This window comes from Takifugu rubripes, chromosome 16 (genome assembly GCF_901000725.2).
Source record: "Takifugu rubripes chromosome 16, fTakRub1.2, whole genome shotgun sequence".
NCBI lineage: Eukaryota > Metazoa > Chordata > Actinopteri > Tetraodontiformes > Tetraodontidae > Takifugu > Takifugu rubripes.
The window spans coordinates 6,051,178-6,071,734 of record NC_042300.1 but is presented as its reverse complement, the minus strand read 5'-3'; the positions used below and the strand labels follow the sequence as shown (position 1 = coordinate 6,071,734).

Genomic DNA, 20,557 nt, shown 5'->3' with positions numbered 1-20,557 from the left:
GTCTGCTCGGCTGCATCGCAAACAGCCGCTTTTTCTGACTCTGCAAGGAAAAGCGAGTGTTTGCTATAAAACAAATCAAATCACAGGTGAGGGAAAAAAAGAAGAGACATTGCTCAACGAAGCGTTACCTTAAATGATATTTCCGTTGTCATGGTGAAACCGTGAGTGATGACGGGCTCTTCCTCTGTGGTGCGACCTTTCCAGCAGTCCAGCTCGATGCAGCGGCAACCTGACAGAAGGACCTGCTTGTACATCTCCACTGAAGAGTTCCCGGCGAGCTGGCCAGCTGCACTCCACAGAGAAACAAACAGCACTTGAGGCTGCATCGCTCCCCACAGTACTACGGCATGTGCGTCCACGTTTCAAGAGCACGCCATGAACCGCTATCAACGGCGGGAGAATCTCGTCCCCCCCCCGCTGACATTAGGGAACCAATTACCTCTTCACATTAGAAACAAGTCTTAACGCAACATGTTGGGAATAGTGTCAAAGTGAGAGGCAGATGCTTGCTCTCACTTTTGGCGCCATCATTTATTTCACTGCTCAAATTTACGAGCCGTAGAGACTGATGGAAACGCTTCGCCGGGAAGGACGAAGATGAACAAGCTGCTGTGGCCGTCTCATAAAAATAATCAAGGATGTGTTGTTTGTGTTTACTTCATCTAGGTGGTCTCCCGATCAGACCCCCCCCCTCATTTTTATTTAATCGCTGAAGAAATGTGATCCATTTGAAAGACTCAGTGCTCTCCAGTTCCCCACTGAATAGATTTAAATAGATGAATTCTAATAACCATTACGGAGAAAATGGCCCCTGTGTTGTGCCTGTCATGCTTGTGCACTGCCAGCGGCCAGTTACTGTGACTACCAGTCTAAAGAAATATTTAACTCATGAATATCAATGACTTCAGTCCCATGGCATGACTTGATCAGATAAGGCCTGATGCGGGGGGGTGGGGTGGGGGGGCGCCTTGGGTGCTTCAGTGCATTTCGCTGACTGACCTGTGAGGTATAAAGCCCAGTATAATGTGCAGCCTCAACTGCATTTCCAAATTGGCAACTAATGCGTTCATGCGTGGAAGAATAGATGACGAGCACATGTAATCAGTCAGGAGTAAAACCCAGTCCAATGATATTATGTAAATGCAAAAGCCGACCCGGGAGAAGGAGAATCTACATTCCCCAGCAGCCTCAATGTGTGTGTGTGTGGGTGTGTGTGTGTACCTGTGAGATATGTGTTGTGTGAGGAGTTGATGAAATAGTGGGAGAGGGGGTAGGTCATGTCTTCACTCTGGTCCAGCTTCTCGGGAGGGATGATGGTGTTCTCCTCCCCATTCAGGTACCGGGCAAAACCTTCCACTGAGATTTGACCTGGACACACAACACGTCATGTCATCATCAGCATCCATTTGAATTAGAACGAATGGAATTAAACGATGGCAACAAAACCAACACTTAATTTGTCTAAACACTGTGGAACCTGATTCGAAATGGATGTTTTCTGATCTCCAGAAACAACACCCTAAATTAAATCAGTAGGCACCTTCTCAAACTGACAAAAATAATCTGAGTACCTTCAGTTGGAATATACCCCATCGCCATCAGCATTCAAGAGATGTACAACCGTCTAGTGTGGGAAAGAGTCCCGGAAAAAAGGCAATTTACTCTTATATAAGTCATTTTTAGGAAATATGGAGCATCCGCTGGTCTCTAAAATGTTAACCTCTTATTTAAAGATTTAGATCTTCAGAAATAATTAAAAGTTCTTTCAGCCGAGTACCACAGACGGGGTGGAGGATTCTTGAAATGACAGTCGAGCACATTACATTGACATCACATTAATCAAAGCAAGTAAATCACTGAAGTTAATTATGTAAAATGGAGCATCCTGGTTATCAGATGTTTGAATGCTAGTGATTGAACTGTGCTGTGTAGACACCGAGATGACGTTGGTGCCATATTAGCAATTAAAATTCTTCTGCCAGAATGGGAATTTGTGTTCTTAAGCCTTGCGGTTAATCCTTAAAGCCTCTAACTCCCTGTTCATTTGCACATTTTACGCTTTTAGATTTTATTCTGCAGCATGATTTTGGTTATTCTTTGAAAAACACCAGATATTTCAGGGTCGAGCAGATTAATTAATTAGAATAATTTATTCGGTACATCAAACTGCACGCACAGGGTCTCTAACCACAAGGATGTTCTGGAAGTTTGATGTCAAGGTCACTCGTGCTAACATTTATTTAATCATGAGTCGGGCACGTCTTCACTGCTGGTGCCTGTCACAGCGAATTACAAAAAAAAAGCAGCAACAGAAAAGCTAACATCTTCAGATGCAAGATTAAAATGTCCCTGCACGTTATCATAAGAGTCAAGCGACTCATCTCCAAGAATTAAAAATAGTACAAACTGTAACAAGATCCCTAGGTAGAGCTACAACAACCTCCACCTCCACCCAAACTCACCCACACGCACGGGTACAATCGACTTGTTATGCTAAATATGCTAAATGATGCAAACGCAACGGGTGCGGCGGGTCCCTCTGGCCACTTTATGCTAATTAACGGAGTACCGCCCTCTGCAGCATTGCTAGACTGATGCTGTGTGTGACACTTGGGTTCGGTTCTATTCAGCGTTTCACTTCCTGCTAACAGCCAGCCAGTACCTCCCACTGTGGGCTAAGGGTTAATCGCTTGTCCATTCCCACAAACACGCAGAATCCCCAGATCCTGAGGCATCTAGAGGTCATCCTAGGAAAACTGTCAGAAAAGAGCTGAAAGGAGACAGTGTGAACGTGTTGTAAATTTGAATGTTAAGAGCTCCCACCTGAAGTTGAACAAGTTGTTATCTACTCAGGACACAACAGAGTAGAGGTGTCTCGTTTGATCAATTCCACCAAATCCAACCGATGCCACGTGGCTGAGCGCGCACGGCTGCAGCCTTGATCGTAATAAATTGGTACTTTTGTAGTTCAGCATCACAAACCACTTTTGGGTTGAGTCCATATTATTATGGCAGAAAAGCACTGAAGGCTTTCCTGTGAAACAAAGAGCGCTCCGAGCACGAAGAGCCACCTCCTCCACTATAATCAAACAGTGAAGAGCACATATTTTCACCGATATGCATCCATCCGCTGCATCTCAAAACAATAATCTCAAACCAGCCACCTTTATATGCACTTGCGTCCTTGACAAAATAAAAAAAAAAAAGATAAGAAACGTTTGCATGTATGAGTCACTGAATGGAGCATGTGGGGCTCTGGACCCGTCTGCAGAACAGATGGTAGCATTTCCTCCAGCTAGATAAATACTTCACATAGGGAAAACTGCCAGTGGGACAGAGAGGGGCAGGCTTCCAGACAGCCTGGGACGAGAACAGCGTGACCAGAGTAGACCCCAGGAAGGTCAGAGGGATGTTCAAATGGTCTAATTTTCTCAAATGCTGTGATATAATTAGGGCAACCATGACTCATTTTGTGGGAAAAAAAAATAGAATAGAATGTAAATGGAATGTACTTTCCTGCAGGTGCAGCTGTGACTGGTTTTATAATGATATGGAGATTTTTACACGCATTAAATCTTCACTTCTGGTGCAAAAGATAAGCAATTTTAAAACCACAAACATTAATAACAGCCTCAGGACCTCCGGATAGTTCTCGAAATATTTCAAGAATACATTTAACAAACCTTAAAGCCAAGAATAACCACAAGGAACTGTGAGAAATAAGGACTTCCCATCTTTTTGGAAGCAAAATAGTCGCATAACAAAAAAGGAAAGGACTAAAGCCGGCTCGTAGAGGGCCCTCTTATTTGTGTGGGCTGATCGACACGCCGCATGAATAAATAATGAAGGAATTACTTGGCAGACTAAAGTTGTATTGATCTGGAAACTGAAGCAACATCAATCAGAATAGCCCGTTTGGTTAAATGGCTGTGTAAATTGAACTGCATGATGATACCTAATCCCACCTTTCATCACAGTTTAGCATGTTCGCTGGTCCACGCAGGGAAGGTTTTTAAGGATAAATGCAAATTTTACACCATTTTTACCACCATTTGGACTTGGTTGAGGATAAAACAAGGTGGTGTTGTCACCCACTTTGGCAGCGCTTTTTCAGATGCTTTCCAGCACAGATAGCGTTGTTGGCGCCCGCCCATCCCTGAGCCACGATATCTGGAGCGTTTTCCAGATTTGGCTGCTCCGTGTCCACCGACAGAGAACATAAAAGCACAACAAGACTGCTGAATCCCCAGCTGACATCCGTGCCGGCTGTTCATGAATTATTCTCTGTCATTCCTGATGAATCCAACACCTAAAGCTTGTTTCTTTTTATGAGGGCGTTCATGTGACGTTAATGCTGCCCATTATTGTAATTTATCTGTTTGAATATTCAACTTTTAGGGCTTATATTTTAATTGCTCGCATACAGTGATTACATGCCTGCCTGTTGGTCCAAATTCAACACATAGGATGTGCAATGACAGAGAGAGAACCAACGTGGACACCTGGAGACAAAAATCTAAACTCAAGGACCAGCACAGCAGAGAATTAAGGTACTCTTGACATTAGCGTCACTAATTCGATTCAACTTGTGAAAAATAGTTCATTTTTTTAGTTATTATAGTGTCTGTCTAGAGCCACAGTGGTCTTGGAAGACCAAATCAAAGGGAAATCTTAAGATCTCACATCCAAGGCCCTAATTTACCTGGTCATCATTGGTGTGGATGCACAAAATCAGAATAAAGACATCTATAGTATTGGCAGTGGGACAAATAACCTCAAGCTATATCACAAATTAGAATTAATAAAAGTTTTGTCATTTTAAAATTGCAACTGTTATATCTTAATAATGCTGACTTGTACTTTTGGACTTATACTACTGTTTGTGCACCTTCATAGCTAATTAGATGAACTCATTTGAAGTTACTAAGGCTAGCTGGACACGTCCCTCATTGAGGCTGCATCAAATCCTGACGCCGGACACTTGACGTGACAGCTAACACTCGGTTGATTCTATCAGTTCATCAGTTACCACGGAGTCTACAGCGTCACCCTGCAGCCGACAAGAGCCACAGAGGCTGGAAACTGCCGCTGACGGTGCGTTTTGTTCTGTTTATGTGTACGTGTAAGCATTTTATGTGCTTGTGTTTGCACTGAAAGACATTTTAGCCGCTGACCTTTCTGTGCCAGCGAAGCGTTGGGCTCGTATTTATCCACCAGCAGCTGGACCTGTTCTGCTTTGAGAGGGGGGTAGAGTATCTCATTCAGGCGAGGGTCTCGTTGTTTACAGTTGATAAACTCCGTCATCTGCTCCACCGTGAGGTATGGTCGGCTCTTGGCCCCTCTGAGGAGAGGAGATAAGGAGGAGTTTAAAACAACAACAACAACGTTGGACTGTGGACTGAAGATGAAAGCAGGAGGAGATGATGGAGGAGATGAGACGTAATTAAAGTGTCAACCAAAGAAATGTGGAGACGGAAACAGGAATGAGAAGGGGCACAGGATTAAATATTGTGTGGAGTAAATTACAAAAGTAAATTACAAAACCTGATTAAAATGCATTATGTCCCTTCCACTAAGTTATTATCGTTTCATCCTCCTGGCTGTAATGCCTTCTCACTTAACCGTGATTAAAATCTATGACTCTGACTGGGCCTGGCTGAGCCGGCATGCTGCCTCGGAGTCCCTCAGGGCCGAGGGGGGCGCTGCTTTGGCATCACGAGGGGCCGCAAAGGCAGACTCCAGCAGCCACTGCTGGGGCGATTACAGAATAATTACAAACCACCTTCCTGTGCGGATTAACTGCTTATGATGACACTAATGGGCAGAAGCAGGTGTCTTATACCTGCAAAGAAATATTAATCTTTCATGTATTACACCTTCACTGTTCTCAGGCTGCCTGTCGAGGGCGACACTGTTTCAGGGTGTTTAGCACATTACGTCCCATCTGTAAATTACTGTGCTACTACTGCCGACAGTTTCGTTTTGGGAGGGGAGATGGAAAAGATGGTTGCTTCCCAGCAGAAAACCACAATAGAAGGGAACATTGGTTCTTACACTTCAGAAAAAATGTGATCCAGCTCTGATCGAGGGCAGATATTGCTGAGGAACATGTTGTAGACCTCTGGGGTAAAATCTTCTTGTGGGATGGAGTCATTCTGTGGAAGACGACAGCATGGATGGTCACACATACGTCTGCTGGAGCAGACTCCAAAGACAAAATACTGAAACATCTACAAGGAAAGTGGTCAAGACAAGCTGTAAAATCTGTCACGCTGCTGTACATGGTGCGCTACTAAAGTCTGCACACCCTTGATTCCACCCTAAACACAATGAAAGCGCGGAGACTTGAACTGAAACGCCTTGACTGCAAGAACTGTATAGAGTTATCAGAGCCAAACAGGTGTGATGGAGGTGCAGCACGCTGAGCAGCAGGCAATAACGTCAGGACAGCAAGATGCAGAGCAGAGGCAAACACTGGAGAAGAGTGGGGGAGAAAAAGGATGCACAGGGGGGAGGGATGGGCAGGTCAGGCCCGGCTGAAAGTCAGTGATTCATTGTAAAGACCTTGGTGCAAGCTCTAGCGTGCGCGCGCTGCTGCCGTGAGTGTTTAAGTGTTTGAAGGATTAACAGGACTATCATTTAGATGCAATTACCAGCAACAGTGGAACAACAGCAAATCCCATAAGACCTCCATAAAGCAACCCATTTTTATCTCCTGCGCTCACTCCCTGTGCTAATTATCTATAGTTTGCTCTGCTGGTGTGTGTTTTTTAATCCTGTGTCTGTACGTATGCTCATCCTTGTCTGATCTAACGTGTGAACGTAGCGTGATAGAGAAGGCGGCCCAAAGTGCATTAGCAAGGAGTTGTTGCTGCCATATTTTGAAGCTGTTTGCTGAGGTGGGGGAGTGTTTACAGCCCAGCGCATGAGGGGACAGCTTCTCCCCAGTGACGTCTAAAAGGGGTAACAATAAAACACATCTTGTCATCTCTATCGCTCCCACCAGAGCTATTCATTTCGACACTACAATGGCAGCGCTGATAGAACAGAGGTTAGGCAGGCATGAAGAAAATAAGACCACAAAAATGCTAACGCTAAGATCTAAAATGGAGGAAACGTATGGACGATGCCCACTCTTCCTGAAGGGAGGTTGCAGTTTTCCAGGGCCGTCTCCACTCGTTTCCGGTCTGCAGAATACATCCTGAAGATGCTGCAAAGACAGAAAAAAAGCCTTGTAGGATTAAAAAAAGGATTAAATCACTGGATTAATCACAGCGTTTGCGCTTTACTTGAGAATAATTGATTTTTTTAAAGCAGAGAAATAAAAACAGACTCCAGAGAAAAAAATGATAGTCACAACAACCTTGTATATAAAGCCACTGTCACCTCTTTAAAACAATTAATGGAGGCTGGTTATTTATCTGCACTTGGCTTGATTTGATCGACTAACAGTACTTCATGTCAATAAATCTGTTTAATCAGGGCCCCACTACCCACATGTGGCCCACATGTGTAAGAGCCACACGGGTAGACAGACAGTGGCTGAGTTCAGTGTGAATGATCAAAAAGACAATCACAAATCTATTATAGGGTAATAATGTAAATATAAAAAGATTAATTGCCTCAAATGAAGGCACTTAGCAGGAAATCAGAGGAGGAAAAGCAGCCATAAATAATCTTTACGGATGCTAAAAAACGACACATAACTAGCAGCAAAGAATTGCCCCAAATATCAACTTCACACAGGCAGTTTGTCTCATAATGAACAGCAAAATTAAATGGAATGATTTTTCTCTAGTTGCAGATCCAGAAATATAATACGGATGGAGAACAGAACAGCTACTGTATTGCCTGTAGATGAATACAAATATAAAAATGAACATTCACGCACTCAAGACGAGTTTAAAGCAAAATCTCCCACTTGAATGAAAATGAAGCTCTGGGAGTGAAGGAGGTGTTGTAATCTGGGAGCTGCAGCGAGTGTTACCATCATCACATTTAATGCCATCAGCGTGGTGAATAATAGAAAAACCTCAAACAACAGTCAAATTTGGGCTGTTTTGTTCATTTCGCTCCACAGAACTTCAACTGGAAAACATTTGCTGAGAGGAATTAAGAGGACCTCATATTATTCATCAGTCATATTGCAGCATGCTCTTCGCTTGAAAATTTGCACCCCTAAAAGTGTGGTACTGCTGCTAATCTTTTATCACATTTCCTTTTTTAGGACCATTTACCACTTCCATTCCAATCCATTACAACCATCGCCATTCTTCCCACGCTTGTCCCATCTCACCAGATTCAACGGTGGCAGTCCGACACGGCTGAATACATAAACCACACGTGATAAATTGTTTGCAACGTCAGCCATCCACCATCTTTTTACCAGCCTGGTCTCCCTGAAGTTCTCATGCAATTTAATATTTTCCCTTCTTTTTTCTCTCTTCTCCAGATACAGGATATGTCTCGTTAATCCTTTGACGGCCTGGTTTAGCTCCTTTCCCATGTTTTATTCCAGTACACATGCACATGCGTACATATTAAATGAGATTTACTGCAGTGAACTCCAGACACTGCTGGCTATTTAGCCTTGGATGGCCTTAATTACATGTAAAGGTATGCGTGTGCGCATCCATGTGCGAATACTGCATGCTCTGCGGGATAGCATTGTCAAGCTGACATTAGTCAAGCTGACATGTCCTCCCAGTGAGGAGGTTAATTCCCTAAACGGCAAGGAGTGTCTCTCTTCCACTCTGTGATGACACCCACTGTTTCCCTCTGTGACTCTATGGGAGATTATCACACAAGTGCACAGTTGCTTGCCTGAAAACTGAATCTGAGCAGTCGTGATGGCGGAGGGGTTGGGGGGAGGCTTTACAAACAGCTTATAGCAAAATTTCTAAACGTGCCCAAATGTGTCGGGCACGGCACATACTGGCACATTTTGAGGGTATCTCTGGCGCTGTCTTTGTCTCCCACGTATCTTACACACAAGTAGATAAAAAAAGGGGAAATGAAGAGAGGATTTAATAAAGGCACAAATGGATACAGAGGATCTTCCTTGCAGAAAACACAAAAAAAATGTGTTGATCAATACTAGAGAAGAGAGCCGGGATGAGTTGCTTGTACTTACTTCTTGATGGGAATTCGGCCCTCAGGGTTTAGCTGCAGCTTCAGTCGAGTGTACCTGTATTAAACATGTCCACATGTTATCAAAAGCTTGTTTGTGTGGGCTACAATATCAGTTTTATTATTACAATATTTCAGCACACTGCGAAAAAACACAAAGTAGAGCTTCGGTGCTGCGGCACCAACTGTCTGAGGAGCTCGTTGCACATGATGAAAATAGCTAGCTTTGTCAGATTGTGGCTAATCTCTGCAATCTTGGGCTGGTAGGAGCGGACCATGCTGCTAGCAACATAGAGAGATCTATAAATAGCGTAACTGCAACAGGAGCCTTCATTACAGGCTGGGCTTTAAGTGGCTTCTAGCTAATAATTAATATCCATTACGGTGTCCACTTTATGGGGCAGACTGGATGCCACAGGCAGAGGCACTGGTAATTGTAATAGTTAACCGGACCAGAATAGGTTTTTCCTTTTTTCTTTGAGGAAAGGGGGGAAAAACCCCAGGAGGGGGACAGAAAGAGAGGGCTTGGTGCTTCCTGGTGCATTCATCTGCCTTACGACGGCCTGCATTATTTATGATCAGGGAAAACTTGACCAACCCTCTTTCAATGAATAGTTTCTCTTTTTTCCTGCCTCAACTTTTCTTTAATGCTAATTTAAGAATACCTCAAATGCTAAAACATACCATTGTTATTTTATTTATTACATCAGAGGATAGGGGGGTCTTGCACTCTTACAGGCCCTCACAGGCCGTTCTCTTGTCAACAGGAATCCACCTTGCTGTTACTGTCTCGGTGCAGCACTCAAGTTCACTTCTGGATCTGTCCAGATCAAAATGATGCTGCAAATGGAGGTCGTGATTCTGCTGACACACTATTCCAGCGAATCCCAGTGAAAGGTATACAGCTTTACGGAGCAGATGTGCGCTAAATTGAATGGCCATTGCAAAAAGAAACACAATCCAGAGAATATCCTCAGCCTAATTGAATTGAACTGATGAGAACATTTGAGGAGACACAGTAATGGCCTGTTTCCTGTAGCCTGGAAAGTTCTCCATCTAACTCCCCTGCCCTAAAAAATGTATTACAGCTTTAACAGCTTGTGAGCCTGAGAATAACCGACATGTTGAAGCTCATCTACTGAGAGGAAGTTCATCCATGTTTTAGTAGTGGCTGTGCTACAAAGAATCGCCTTATTTGTCAGCAAATGGCACACAGCAGCTGGCGCTGTGAGCGGATAGCACGGCTGTCAAACCTGTGTGACTCGATTTCATTCAAATCCCTGTGCACTTCGTGGTCAATGGCGGATTTCATTGTCTCAGAAGTCAATATGGCTCCTCGGGGGAGCGAGTTAATGGCTTCTGTTCACAGATAAACATCAGGGAAGCTGGGAGTTGTTATGAGCAGAGCTGAGCATAATTTTTTTAAATGTAGATTTATATTTAGTTGCACTGCATGAGCTTCACCCGGTCAGTTATATACATGTAAATCAGCTGTGAGCAACATAGCAGCTCAGAGCAGAACAATAGGAATTTGATGAAGACAGCTGTTACATGCAATTATTACAAAAGATTATGGGTACTGTGCGAATAATTGCTGGTAATAAGGGTCTTCCTAGACACATGATGCATTGTCGGGAGGTAAAAGGTGATGGTTAATATAGTAGCGAGGTTAAATTGATATCCTTCCAGTCGTTACACCTGGTGATAAATCTGTGTTTGTGAGTGATTTCCAGTCTCAAAATAAAAGGTTTTTAGAGACTCAATGCAACAGGGGAAATAAGAAAGACAGTAAAAAATAGGCAGCCAAACCCAATGATGCTTCTGGGCACCCTTTTTACAGTATCAGAGTCAAAATAGAAATGATGCATTGGGGCATTAACAGGGCATCAACATTAAGAGTGCCATGTGGTGGCATATTGACAGTAACAGCATCACTGAATAATGGCAATAAAGCACTGGTGTGGAACACATCATTTTCAGTTGTAAATAGACTGTGACTGTAAAATGATGGATATCAAACGACCTAGAAGAGTAGGGAGTGATCAAAAATCTACCAGGAGCAACTGCATTGCATTTTAATCCAGCCCGTCAATGGAGAAACTGGATTTGGCACCAAAAGGGGCTCAGATCAGGTTCTGAAACGTGTCAACGATGCGATTGTGTAGAGCTTCTGACAGATGTACTCGCACACAGAGGAAAGGAAAATCCCGCTAAGATGCAGAGCAAAGTTCATGAACTTTCACACATTTCCAGCTGTTTTATTTCTCTCCCGGCGCTCTTCCTGTCTGCTTTCCCCCCTCTTACGCTCTGCACCAATGGTACAGAGGTACAGTGCCCTTTGTAGGCTCAAAGCCTCAGGCTGCCTTGTGGAGCTGTGAAAAGCAACATCATACCTCTTTTTTAAGTTTGTGTTTAAGCAGAGCACGGCCCATATGGATTTGTTGCACATATATGTGATCCACGTGTTTATTTACAGTTACGTAGGTGCGTTTGAAAAAAATGTCCTATGTTGATTTGCTTTTTTTCCTGCTGTTGCCTTTTCCGTGAAACACAAGACAAACATGATGTGACAACCTTTTCAGAGCAGACCTGATTTGCATTTTCCTCTCAGGATTCATGGGGTAAACTTTGAGTGACTCATGCATGAAAGCATGTGTTTGTGTGTTTGGATGACATACGCTTTCTCGAGGCATGCCTCTCGGGATGTGTTCTGTACCAACAGATTAGATGCGAGGTTGAAAAGTTCCTCTGCCCATTCCTGCAAAGAAGTAAAATTTAACTGTCTGTAAATATATTTGAATGCATAATTGGTCTACACGTCATCGCTCTGAATATTTACCTTGGCTGTTTCCTCCTGGAAGGCCATGAAGTTCAGATAGGTGATGTTGACCATGTCAGGTCCAGTCACCACTGTCAGCATCCTGTTCTCCATCTTCCCTGCCAGGGTGCTGACATCCAGCAGCTCCCGCAGCTTGGCCTCCTGAGAACAAAACAAAGACAAAAAAAAAGCTGATCAAACATATAATAGTTAAACAACTGAGGTCCCGACCGCTGAGGAAATAGGATACAGCTTTGAAATGCAAATGACCATGTCATGGCACTGAAGTCAGACAAGAGGTGCCAGAGTTTGGTGTGAAAGCTGACTTCTGTGATTAATGAAGGGTCATTTGTTTGGGAGAGAGGGCGGCTCAAGGTGAGACAGCTCCAGGCCTCAGTTAATCCTGGTGCCACCAGAGGATTCCATACTCCAGAGCATAAAAGCAGCAAGCAAGCGAGACATGAAAATGTGCTCAGACAGAGGAACATGTTATGATATTTTGAAACACTTTTCCTTAAATATAAATCAATTGGCTTTGAGAGAGGCAATTGTTGGGCTTGCTGTTATTTTCCAGCTTTCATTGTCTATGAAATTCAGCGAGCTATATAAGGGTGTTTTGGAGACAAAACACAAGCTGCTCTCAACTCAAAGGAAAAGGAAACTAAACCTCGACTAATGCGGTGCAAATTTATTTAAGCAGCTCATCTTTGGTGTAAAACATATGAAAAGCAAGTATAAAAGCCTCTGAGGTCCAAGACAGGAATAATAATGAACTTCTTCTCTCCTTTGCGGTCCAGTACTCAAGCGCCATACAAAATGGTTGCTGCAGCTTAATTAACACAACAAAAAAGGGCTTTAAAGCATTTAGCAGCAGAAGCAAATGAGCTCCCTCTAATTTAACCTATCAAACAAAGCGCATTGGTGCCCTGTGTCACGATGATGAATGTCCTCTATGTGTTCCTCACAATCCTGATCAAATTGTGGAAGGTGCAAATTATCACACTGAACTTTTCGGAGACTGCGCATTCCCCCTGCATCCCGGAATTTATCACTCATTGGTATTTGTAGAGGAGTACAGGGCCACATGACTCACTGCACCCATTACACAAATCGTTGATTTCTACTGGTCTGGGATCTGCTGATGAGTCACACTGATTCCGTGAGAGTTGCACCGTCCAGAGCCTCACCACCAATCAATCGAAAACAAAGTGCTGACTTGAGCAAGAATCCATCATGATCCTCTCATATATTCAAAAGGGCCCCACCCACATCAACCAAGGGATAAAAAACACTTAACTGGCTAAAACCCGTCATACCCAAATTATCCTGGGACGCTTTGGCACACTGTCAAAGGCAAAAAGGCATCCGAGACCAGCAGAGATGACGTCTCGATGCATATTTCATATCTCGCAGTGAATCAACATCAATGCAATTGATGCTATTGTTGCCATTAGCTGAGCTAACGGCTCATCTTCTCGTCAGTGGTCAGTGCAAAGACGACCTGGGAGGCAACACACAGCGCCAACAGCACATCAGCTGGAGAAGTTTCAGCAGTAATGAGGGATAAATGAGCTGATGTCAGGGAAGAGAAGGGCAATAAAGACAGCAGCCTATAAGGAGGGAAAACTTACAGGCTCCTTACAATCTGAATGTGATGCTGTTGTGAGTGAGTATTATGAGAAGTCTCTATCAGCAGCTGCCGTGTGGGAACGTTTCTCGATCTCTAGTGCTCGGGTGGAACTGCACCTATAGGAAAAGACTTCCTCTTTTAACATTACTTACTACCTGTCTACCTGTTTCACACTCAGCCAGGCACCAGACAAAGAATTCAAATTGGCAAAGGGAAACACACAGGTCATTAAACCTGCAGCACCCGTGCAGACGCAAATCTATACGTGTGCAAACTGCGCTCAAGTAAGAACAAATCAGGATGCAGCCACGATTGAATGCACATGCTGTGGAGCCCAGATCAAAGGAAATGCCAATATGAATGATTGATGCAGACTCTGCTACCTACGCACATGCCACCAAACAGTTGCCTTTAATCACAGGTTCCTATGTGTGGGTGACGTGGCGGCAGATGCCACACGATCCACTTTAGAAACCCGAACGGGTCGGGCAGATGAAGCAGAAATGTTGCAGTTAAAAATATTTCATCGTCTTTGTGGCGCACAAGGTTGCTTGAAATAAATAATACATAATAGATATTTAAAAAGTGACCAATGGCCAGATCAATGAAGGTGTCTCTGGTGGAGATATTGATGTTACAAGTTTTTTTGTGAGATTGAAAAATGGCACATTAAAAAAACGAAAGACAAGAAACATGATGATATTCTCATTCTGTACACAAGTGCACTTTGGTGCCTTGGTGTCTGTGTAAATAGGTAACTATTTACTGTTGCATGAAAGAGTGTGTGTGTGTATTGGCTGTCACAAGTGCTAACTTTTTATCAACCATAAGACTAAAAGTCCACAGAGCATTTCACCCAGAGCAAAGCTAATTTGAGATCCACTCCAGGCGATGTAGTCATTTATTTAAGAAGGTCACGCTGCATTTACAGAGCATGTTTTAAACATTGGCTGCTTCATACTGTAAACCAGACAGAGGAAAAGAGCCCTAAAACTTTGATCCCATTAGAAATGGAAGCCACTTTTTCTGGCAAATAATAATAAAAAAGTACATGATATGGAGTTTTGGACGTCACATTCTTCGAGTATACAGCTACCAGCATCTGTTTGGGTTTTATGTCCTCTTATGCAAATGATGCTGACATCGCTGCATCGGTGTCAATGGGGAAGTGGGAAATGAGGGCACTTAAAAACAACTGCAAACACACATTTACTCAGCCCCGCAGCTACATGGTTTGAAGAAGCTGTGTGGAGAAACACACATAGCCAAGTAGACTTACAAACAAAGAAACTCAAACTCTTTTTAAAAACTCAAGCTTCTTAGCCTCACAGTGGGGAATTTCAAAGCAAGGTGAATTGCTGCTGCAGGGTGACACCACCATGTTCAGTTCTTTAAAGCGCTTCTACTCATCAAAGGGTCTTTTTAATTCAGCATCAACGGCAGAAGCCTCACACGTCCCAATCTTTAAGCGGTCAACTCATCTTACGGCTTTATAGTTCAGAGGTTTAACTTAAAACCACAACATTTTCGGGGCTAAGGATATTCAGTGTGTACACACTGAGGACAAAGTCTGAGGACAAATACCACACATATGCTCACAAACACCACTGCATTGTTAAAAATGATCAAAGAATGTCATGGAGAGGAGCTGGGGATAAAATGGAAGATGTGACGGAATCAGAGAGACGGATCATAAGGGAGCCTTTGATTCTGGGGCATCCGTCTCCCCATGCCCTGTTATCCTCCTCCCACTTTTATCCCCTGATCTGCAAGACTCTGTGTCTCTCCTACATTTTATTCCTCGCCCACATGGTCATAAGTCAGTGTAGCACTCGTGTGTCAGCGGATGCAGACCACCATGGTTTCACAAGGCCAGGAGCGAAAGGTCAGGGCTTCATCAGTCAGCTGTCATGTGATGTATCGCTGACCACAGTATGGATGGAAGAGTGCACAAACTTGGATTTTTATGTGAGTCTCTGCAACAAAGCCAGAGAGACTATGGGAAAGTAGTCTGATGCTGTTTGTGTGCACTGCAATGATGCAAAATAACTTAAAATGCCACTTTTTTTCTTATACTCCATCTGGTTTTCCTGTAATGAAGCTGCTTTGGCAACCGTCCATAAATAAAGCATCAGTAAACACAAAGGAGGAATGCTAAGCGGTGTGCTGAGGCTATGTGTAGACAGGGAAAACATATTTAAACAGTATTTGCCCTGCACCAGAAGATGAGGAAATAGCTTTCTTTGAATTTCTGGTATCTGATTAAGGGTTTAGAGTATCACACAATCAGATTACAACATTTGTTCAGCTTGAAAACACTTTTTTTCAACAAGAATATTACTGATGTTTGTGTGTTGAAGCAACAGTCCAGAAAATGTGTGGGAGGCTGCTCGCATAATCTTAACTAGTCCATCTTCTCTATCTTCAACAGGGGCATTTCAATGACACTCCAAAGTATTAAATTAAATGAGAGGTGGCGGGTTGACGGCAGGGAGTTCAGGAAATTCAGAAAATGATTATTCCCTTAATTTTAGTTTGATGATGTGCCATAAAAATATTATTTATTGATTTGACCCTTCTGCCAGTTGGATGTGCAATAATACGATACCCTGTGGTTCACTTTTAGGACGACTTCTTCCATTCTGCACATAAAAATCAATTTGTGCTTCTGCACCATTGAGCAGAAACTCATCCTTCATTGGGAACAAAGACATGTTGACAGCAGTTAACTTCCACCTGAATAGCTTGAATTGGTCACAATGGAAATGTCAGCACTTCCAACTATCCTGCTGCAACCCCTCTCTCTCTCAGTCTTTATTTATCTCTTTCTCATGCTTGTGAGGGTTTTATACTTCCTACAAGAAAACTACTGGACCCAACTGTCCTGTCACAGTCAGGATTCGGGCAATTGATTTGGGCCAATTGATCATTTTCAATTGATTGCACAAACCGTTTGATGGACCTTCATGCTCATTTTTTAAATAATTTGATACTAGTTGCTACAGGCTTTAATAAAATGTCTTGGTGAGTGTACAAGATCATCATAAAACTAAACTTTACTCAGTGATTTACTCGGTGATCTGCAAAGCCAACATGTAAAACGTATCTTAGGTTAGAGCGGCAATGAAATAATATATTTTTTGTGAACAAAAGAAACAAGCAGAGATTCTATTTTGTTTCACAAAACTATAAAGACCCTTATACTTGTCTTTTGAATAAATTATAATGGGTATGTTGGTGCTAAAAGACATGTTTAATGTCCATTTTTGAAAAATCCATATTACTAATAAATATTATTATACTATATTTAAAATAGAAATGCGGGAAAAGGTTGGAATCTTTGCTAACAACTTCCTCTTTCCCTAATCACAATGCAAAACCACAATGAGATGAGGCCAGTTTAACAACCCTTTCAGTCTGAGATCAATAACACCAAAGACATAAAAAGGCATATTCTTGCAAAGTCCAGAAATAAAGAAACCCTGACATCATTTAAGAGGAAACTTAACATGGCAGAACACGGCTCATGTGAGGGAGATGCGTCCAACTTTTTTCCCCTTTCTCTCACTTTCTGAAACGAAATAAATATGTATGCATGTACATATAGCATGTACACACTTGTTGCATGTGACTGCATGACTGATGAGAAGCCACTGTGTGAATCATTGTGAAAGAAAGACGGAGAGACAGAGAGGGCAAGGGGCAGGTTTGATGAGGTGGAAGGAGTGTACCTGGCATGCACTTGTTCTCTCTGGCTGAGTTCACATCGAGGAGACAGGGAAGCGGTGGCACCGAGAGGAAGGAGCTGACCTCAGATACACCACACACACCAACTGGAGAAAATAATCAGCCACTCTGACTCACAAGCTCAGCATTTCTATTCAACGAGCAGAAGTGGGAGTGCAGTGCTGTTAAAAAGTCTGTACTGGAATGTCGGTAAATAATTCCTACGCAAATGAGAAACAGTTGCGACATGATGAAACTTGCTTATTTTATGATTTCTTAAAGGACAGTTGCTGCACCTGAACATACCATGGGTGTTTTGGTCATCACACCAAGCATCGCTCTACAGAAGTTTCTCATCAATTTTAAGTTCACAAGCGTGGGTCTGTTAGAGACACCCATCAATTTTCAGTCTCTCAAGGTTGGTAATAACGAATAAAAGATCCGGAACACCAGAAACCAACAAACCTGCAGGTGCATAAATACAGTAATTATCCTGTAGAAATGCATAAGCTCTAATTTTGCCCAGGCAGGCCTGGGCACATGTACATTGGTGACAGCAATTGGTACATACAGTACAGAAGAGAAACACATGGAAGCAACACATGCACATGCACTGGCATAGAGAAAGGCACAGATGCATGTGCACCCACACAGCCTTTAATAAACACAGTTGGTGCTGCGACGAACGGAAATGGATTTGTTGTCCATCTTTCAGACAGACAATGAAATTTCCTCCTATTTTCCTCTCTAAGTGACTCTGTGGAGATGGACGCTAATAGACGTTAATAAAATACACCCAAGAAGACACAAACATTGCGTGTAATTCTCACAATTTGTGAGTCCCATTTCACAGCTAGAGAAACGCTCGACTTGTCAAGGCGAAATGCTGAAAATAACAGTGCTCCTAAACTGCCAATAACCCCAACCCCCCCCCCCCCCCCCCTCTTTTCATCAAAAGAACCCTGTGCCTATGAGGCCTTTTCATGCGGTACACTTTGTTGTCCTTCCTGCTGCTTTCTAACGTGGATATTTCACAGCCTGATTTCACTTTCTGTTCTGCAGGCGAACCCTTTTGTTCCCCCAAAGCGGCCTCACGGCGCTGGCATCCTTCCCCTACCCAGAAGTCACATGGAGCGAGGCTCTGCAGGGAAAATGTCCACAGTGGGGTCCAAGAGTAAATAATTTATGAAGGTCCCTGTTGGCATGGTGCAGCCTTGGAGCTGTGGATGCTCTGCCACTGCTGCTGTTTCAAGGAAGGGGCATATGTTCTTTCCTTCTGGCAGTTTCCATTCTTGCCATCTATTCCTGATGCCATACTTTTGGAAAAAAAAAAAACCCAACTTGCAACATGCTTTTTACTCTGAGGGTGACGCTGAGCAGAGCTGAATGCCAGTGCCATCCATAATAATCTGACCAAAATGGATTTAGCTGGTGAATCTCACAAGAATGAGCATGACTCATGCAAAATTTCCAGTTTTCTATGATTCTACGGTCTGGTCAGGTCTTCTCAAAAGAAACAGCTGATTAGCAGCGACAATGTCAGACAGACGGATGAAAATATGTTTTCATTTGTATAAACAAGCCTAATTGGATCTCTGAAGAACTCAGCAAACATCACACCATACTAATTTTGATTTATTATCTGTATGTAATCATTTAGCCTTCTGCCATCATTACTTTGTTGTTCCTTCACCAGCAGACCATCTGCCAGGCCTGGCGATGCCAGTTACCCAAAACCAGCTACCCCCCCTCCCCGCACATAACGTCCCGTTCAGTATCGCACCTGATCCGTTACCGAATGTCGAAACCACCTTTTAGATGTTAAACATGCGCACATGGTCATCTAATCCCAGGGTTTGTACTTGATCTGTGGACAGCTAATTTCGAAATGGCACGGCATTAATAACAAGCGTGATGATAGGAATCAACACACTGATGTGTTACGAGCCTCTGTGCGTGATTGCCTTTGATACGCTGTGACTGAACTCTGATAAAAGATGATTATCGGTCCATGGTTATTCTGTGCCAGACAACAGAAGCACCAGGTTTAATTAGCCTGTCTCGGTTTCCAATGACAGGTCAGGAGATGTGTCTAGACAAAATGCCTGCCGCATGATTAGAAAAAAAAAGGCAATCCAGAACAGCTGATTATCTGGGGAACCTTTCACCCTGCTTTTTTTTAGCTGCTTGCAGACATTTTTCCTTTATTGTCAAACCTTCACAGAATTAACTTGGATAAGTCTCTGTTTGAGGATAATACTTTCCAAAGGTGCCACAGGTGTGCAGTGCTGAATGTTACTGGTGGAATGCACGTTATATAGTTCACTATTATTACCGGTTGGGTCTTTTTATTCATGCTGCAGACAGAAAGTTGGAAGCATGAAAATGAATATCGGTGAGATTTATTGTTTGGACTGTGTGCACTGGGACAACACTGAGCTGATAAATGTGACACCTCTAAAGTAAATTCATGCTCTGGACTTTGTACATTGAGGAAGCTGTGGGTGTGTGAGAATGGCCGAATGTGTCACTGCAGCGGGTTGTGTGGGTTTATGGGCTGTTACCTGCGTGTTACGGATCAAACAGAATGCTTCTGTTTATTATTTATTGTTTGTCCTAAAGGAAAATTAAAGACATTAGTGTAACTGCAGAAGAAGATCATAGAAATAAATATTGTTAGTTCAATCTACGACTTTCTGAAGCTGAGGTTTGCTCGTGGATGATTTTCCTTAATTTCTAAATACATCAGAAATATATAAGATTATAGAAATATTGATATTTTCTCACACAGTAGGTAAAAAATGTAATCAAATTCAAGGTAGCTCTGAGCATATAAGGTGGTTCTCCTTGAGGTGTTAAGGTTGAAGAAACAAAACCATATAAGAGATATGTTTTGGAAGAATCTAACAACTAGCCTACTGTTAAGTGCACGTGCTCTCCTGAGAGCATGGTGAGAGTGTTGGAAGAGAACCGACATTCCGGCCCAAACAAATGCTCCGAGAATAATAATGGATCTATCTGAAGAGACAAATGAAAGTGAAATTACTCAAGAAAAAGCTGCCCTAGGTTTGTGCTCTCAGACACGTTCGCCGCACACAATTAAAGCGGAAAAACATAAGAGAATAAAAATCTGCCATCTCCCACCAATTGCTCTGGCAGGAAATAATCTAAAGCAGCGGCTTGGTCGGCAGCACAGCAGCATTTTCTTTACTGACGCCTCTCAGATTTACTTCCGAAAACTAATTAAGTCCTTG

General features: G+C 42.9%; 1 protein-coding gene across 2 annotated transcripts in view; it reads right to left on the bottom strand.

Moving 5' to 3' along the window:
- plcb1l (phospholipase C beta 1-like) overlaps nucleotides 1-20,557 on the bottom strand; it is a 68,233-nt gene that overhangs the window by 18,968 nt on the left and 28,708 nt on the right. For both annotated transcript variants that reach the window (XR_003891167.1, XM_003971525.3), the window contains exons 4-11: nucleotides 11,969-12,109; nucleotides 11,808-11,887; nucleotides 9,134-9,187; nucleotides 7,135-7,210; nucleotides 6,055-6,155; nucleotides 5,175-5,341; nucleotides 1,222-1,368; nucleotides 129-286 (exon numbers count right to left, since the gene is read on the bottom strand). Coding sequence is in view for 1 of the 2 variants with exons in the window: in XM_003971525.3 (XP_003971574.2) it covers nucleotides 129-286; nucleotides 1,222-1,368; nucleotides 5,175-5,341; nucleotides 6,055-6,155; nucleotides 7,135-7,210; nucleotides 9,134-9,187; nucleotides 11,808-11,887; nucleotides 11,969-12,109 (924 nt within the window). In the remaining variant the exon portion in view is untranslated. The remainder of the gene's footprint in view (nucleotides 1-128; nucleotides 287-1,221; nucleotides 1,369-5,174; nucleotides 5,342-6,054; nucleotides 6,156-7,134; nucleotides 7,211-9,133; nucleotides 9,188-11,807; nucleotides 11,888-11,968; nucleotides 12,110-20,557) is intronic.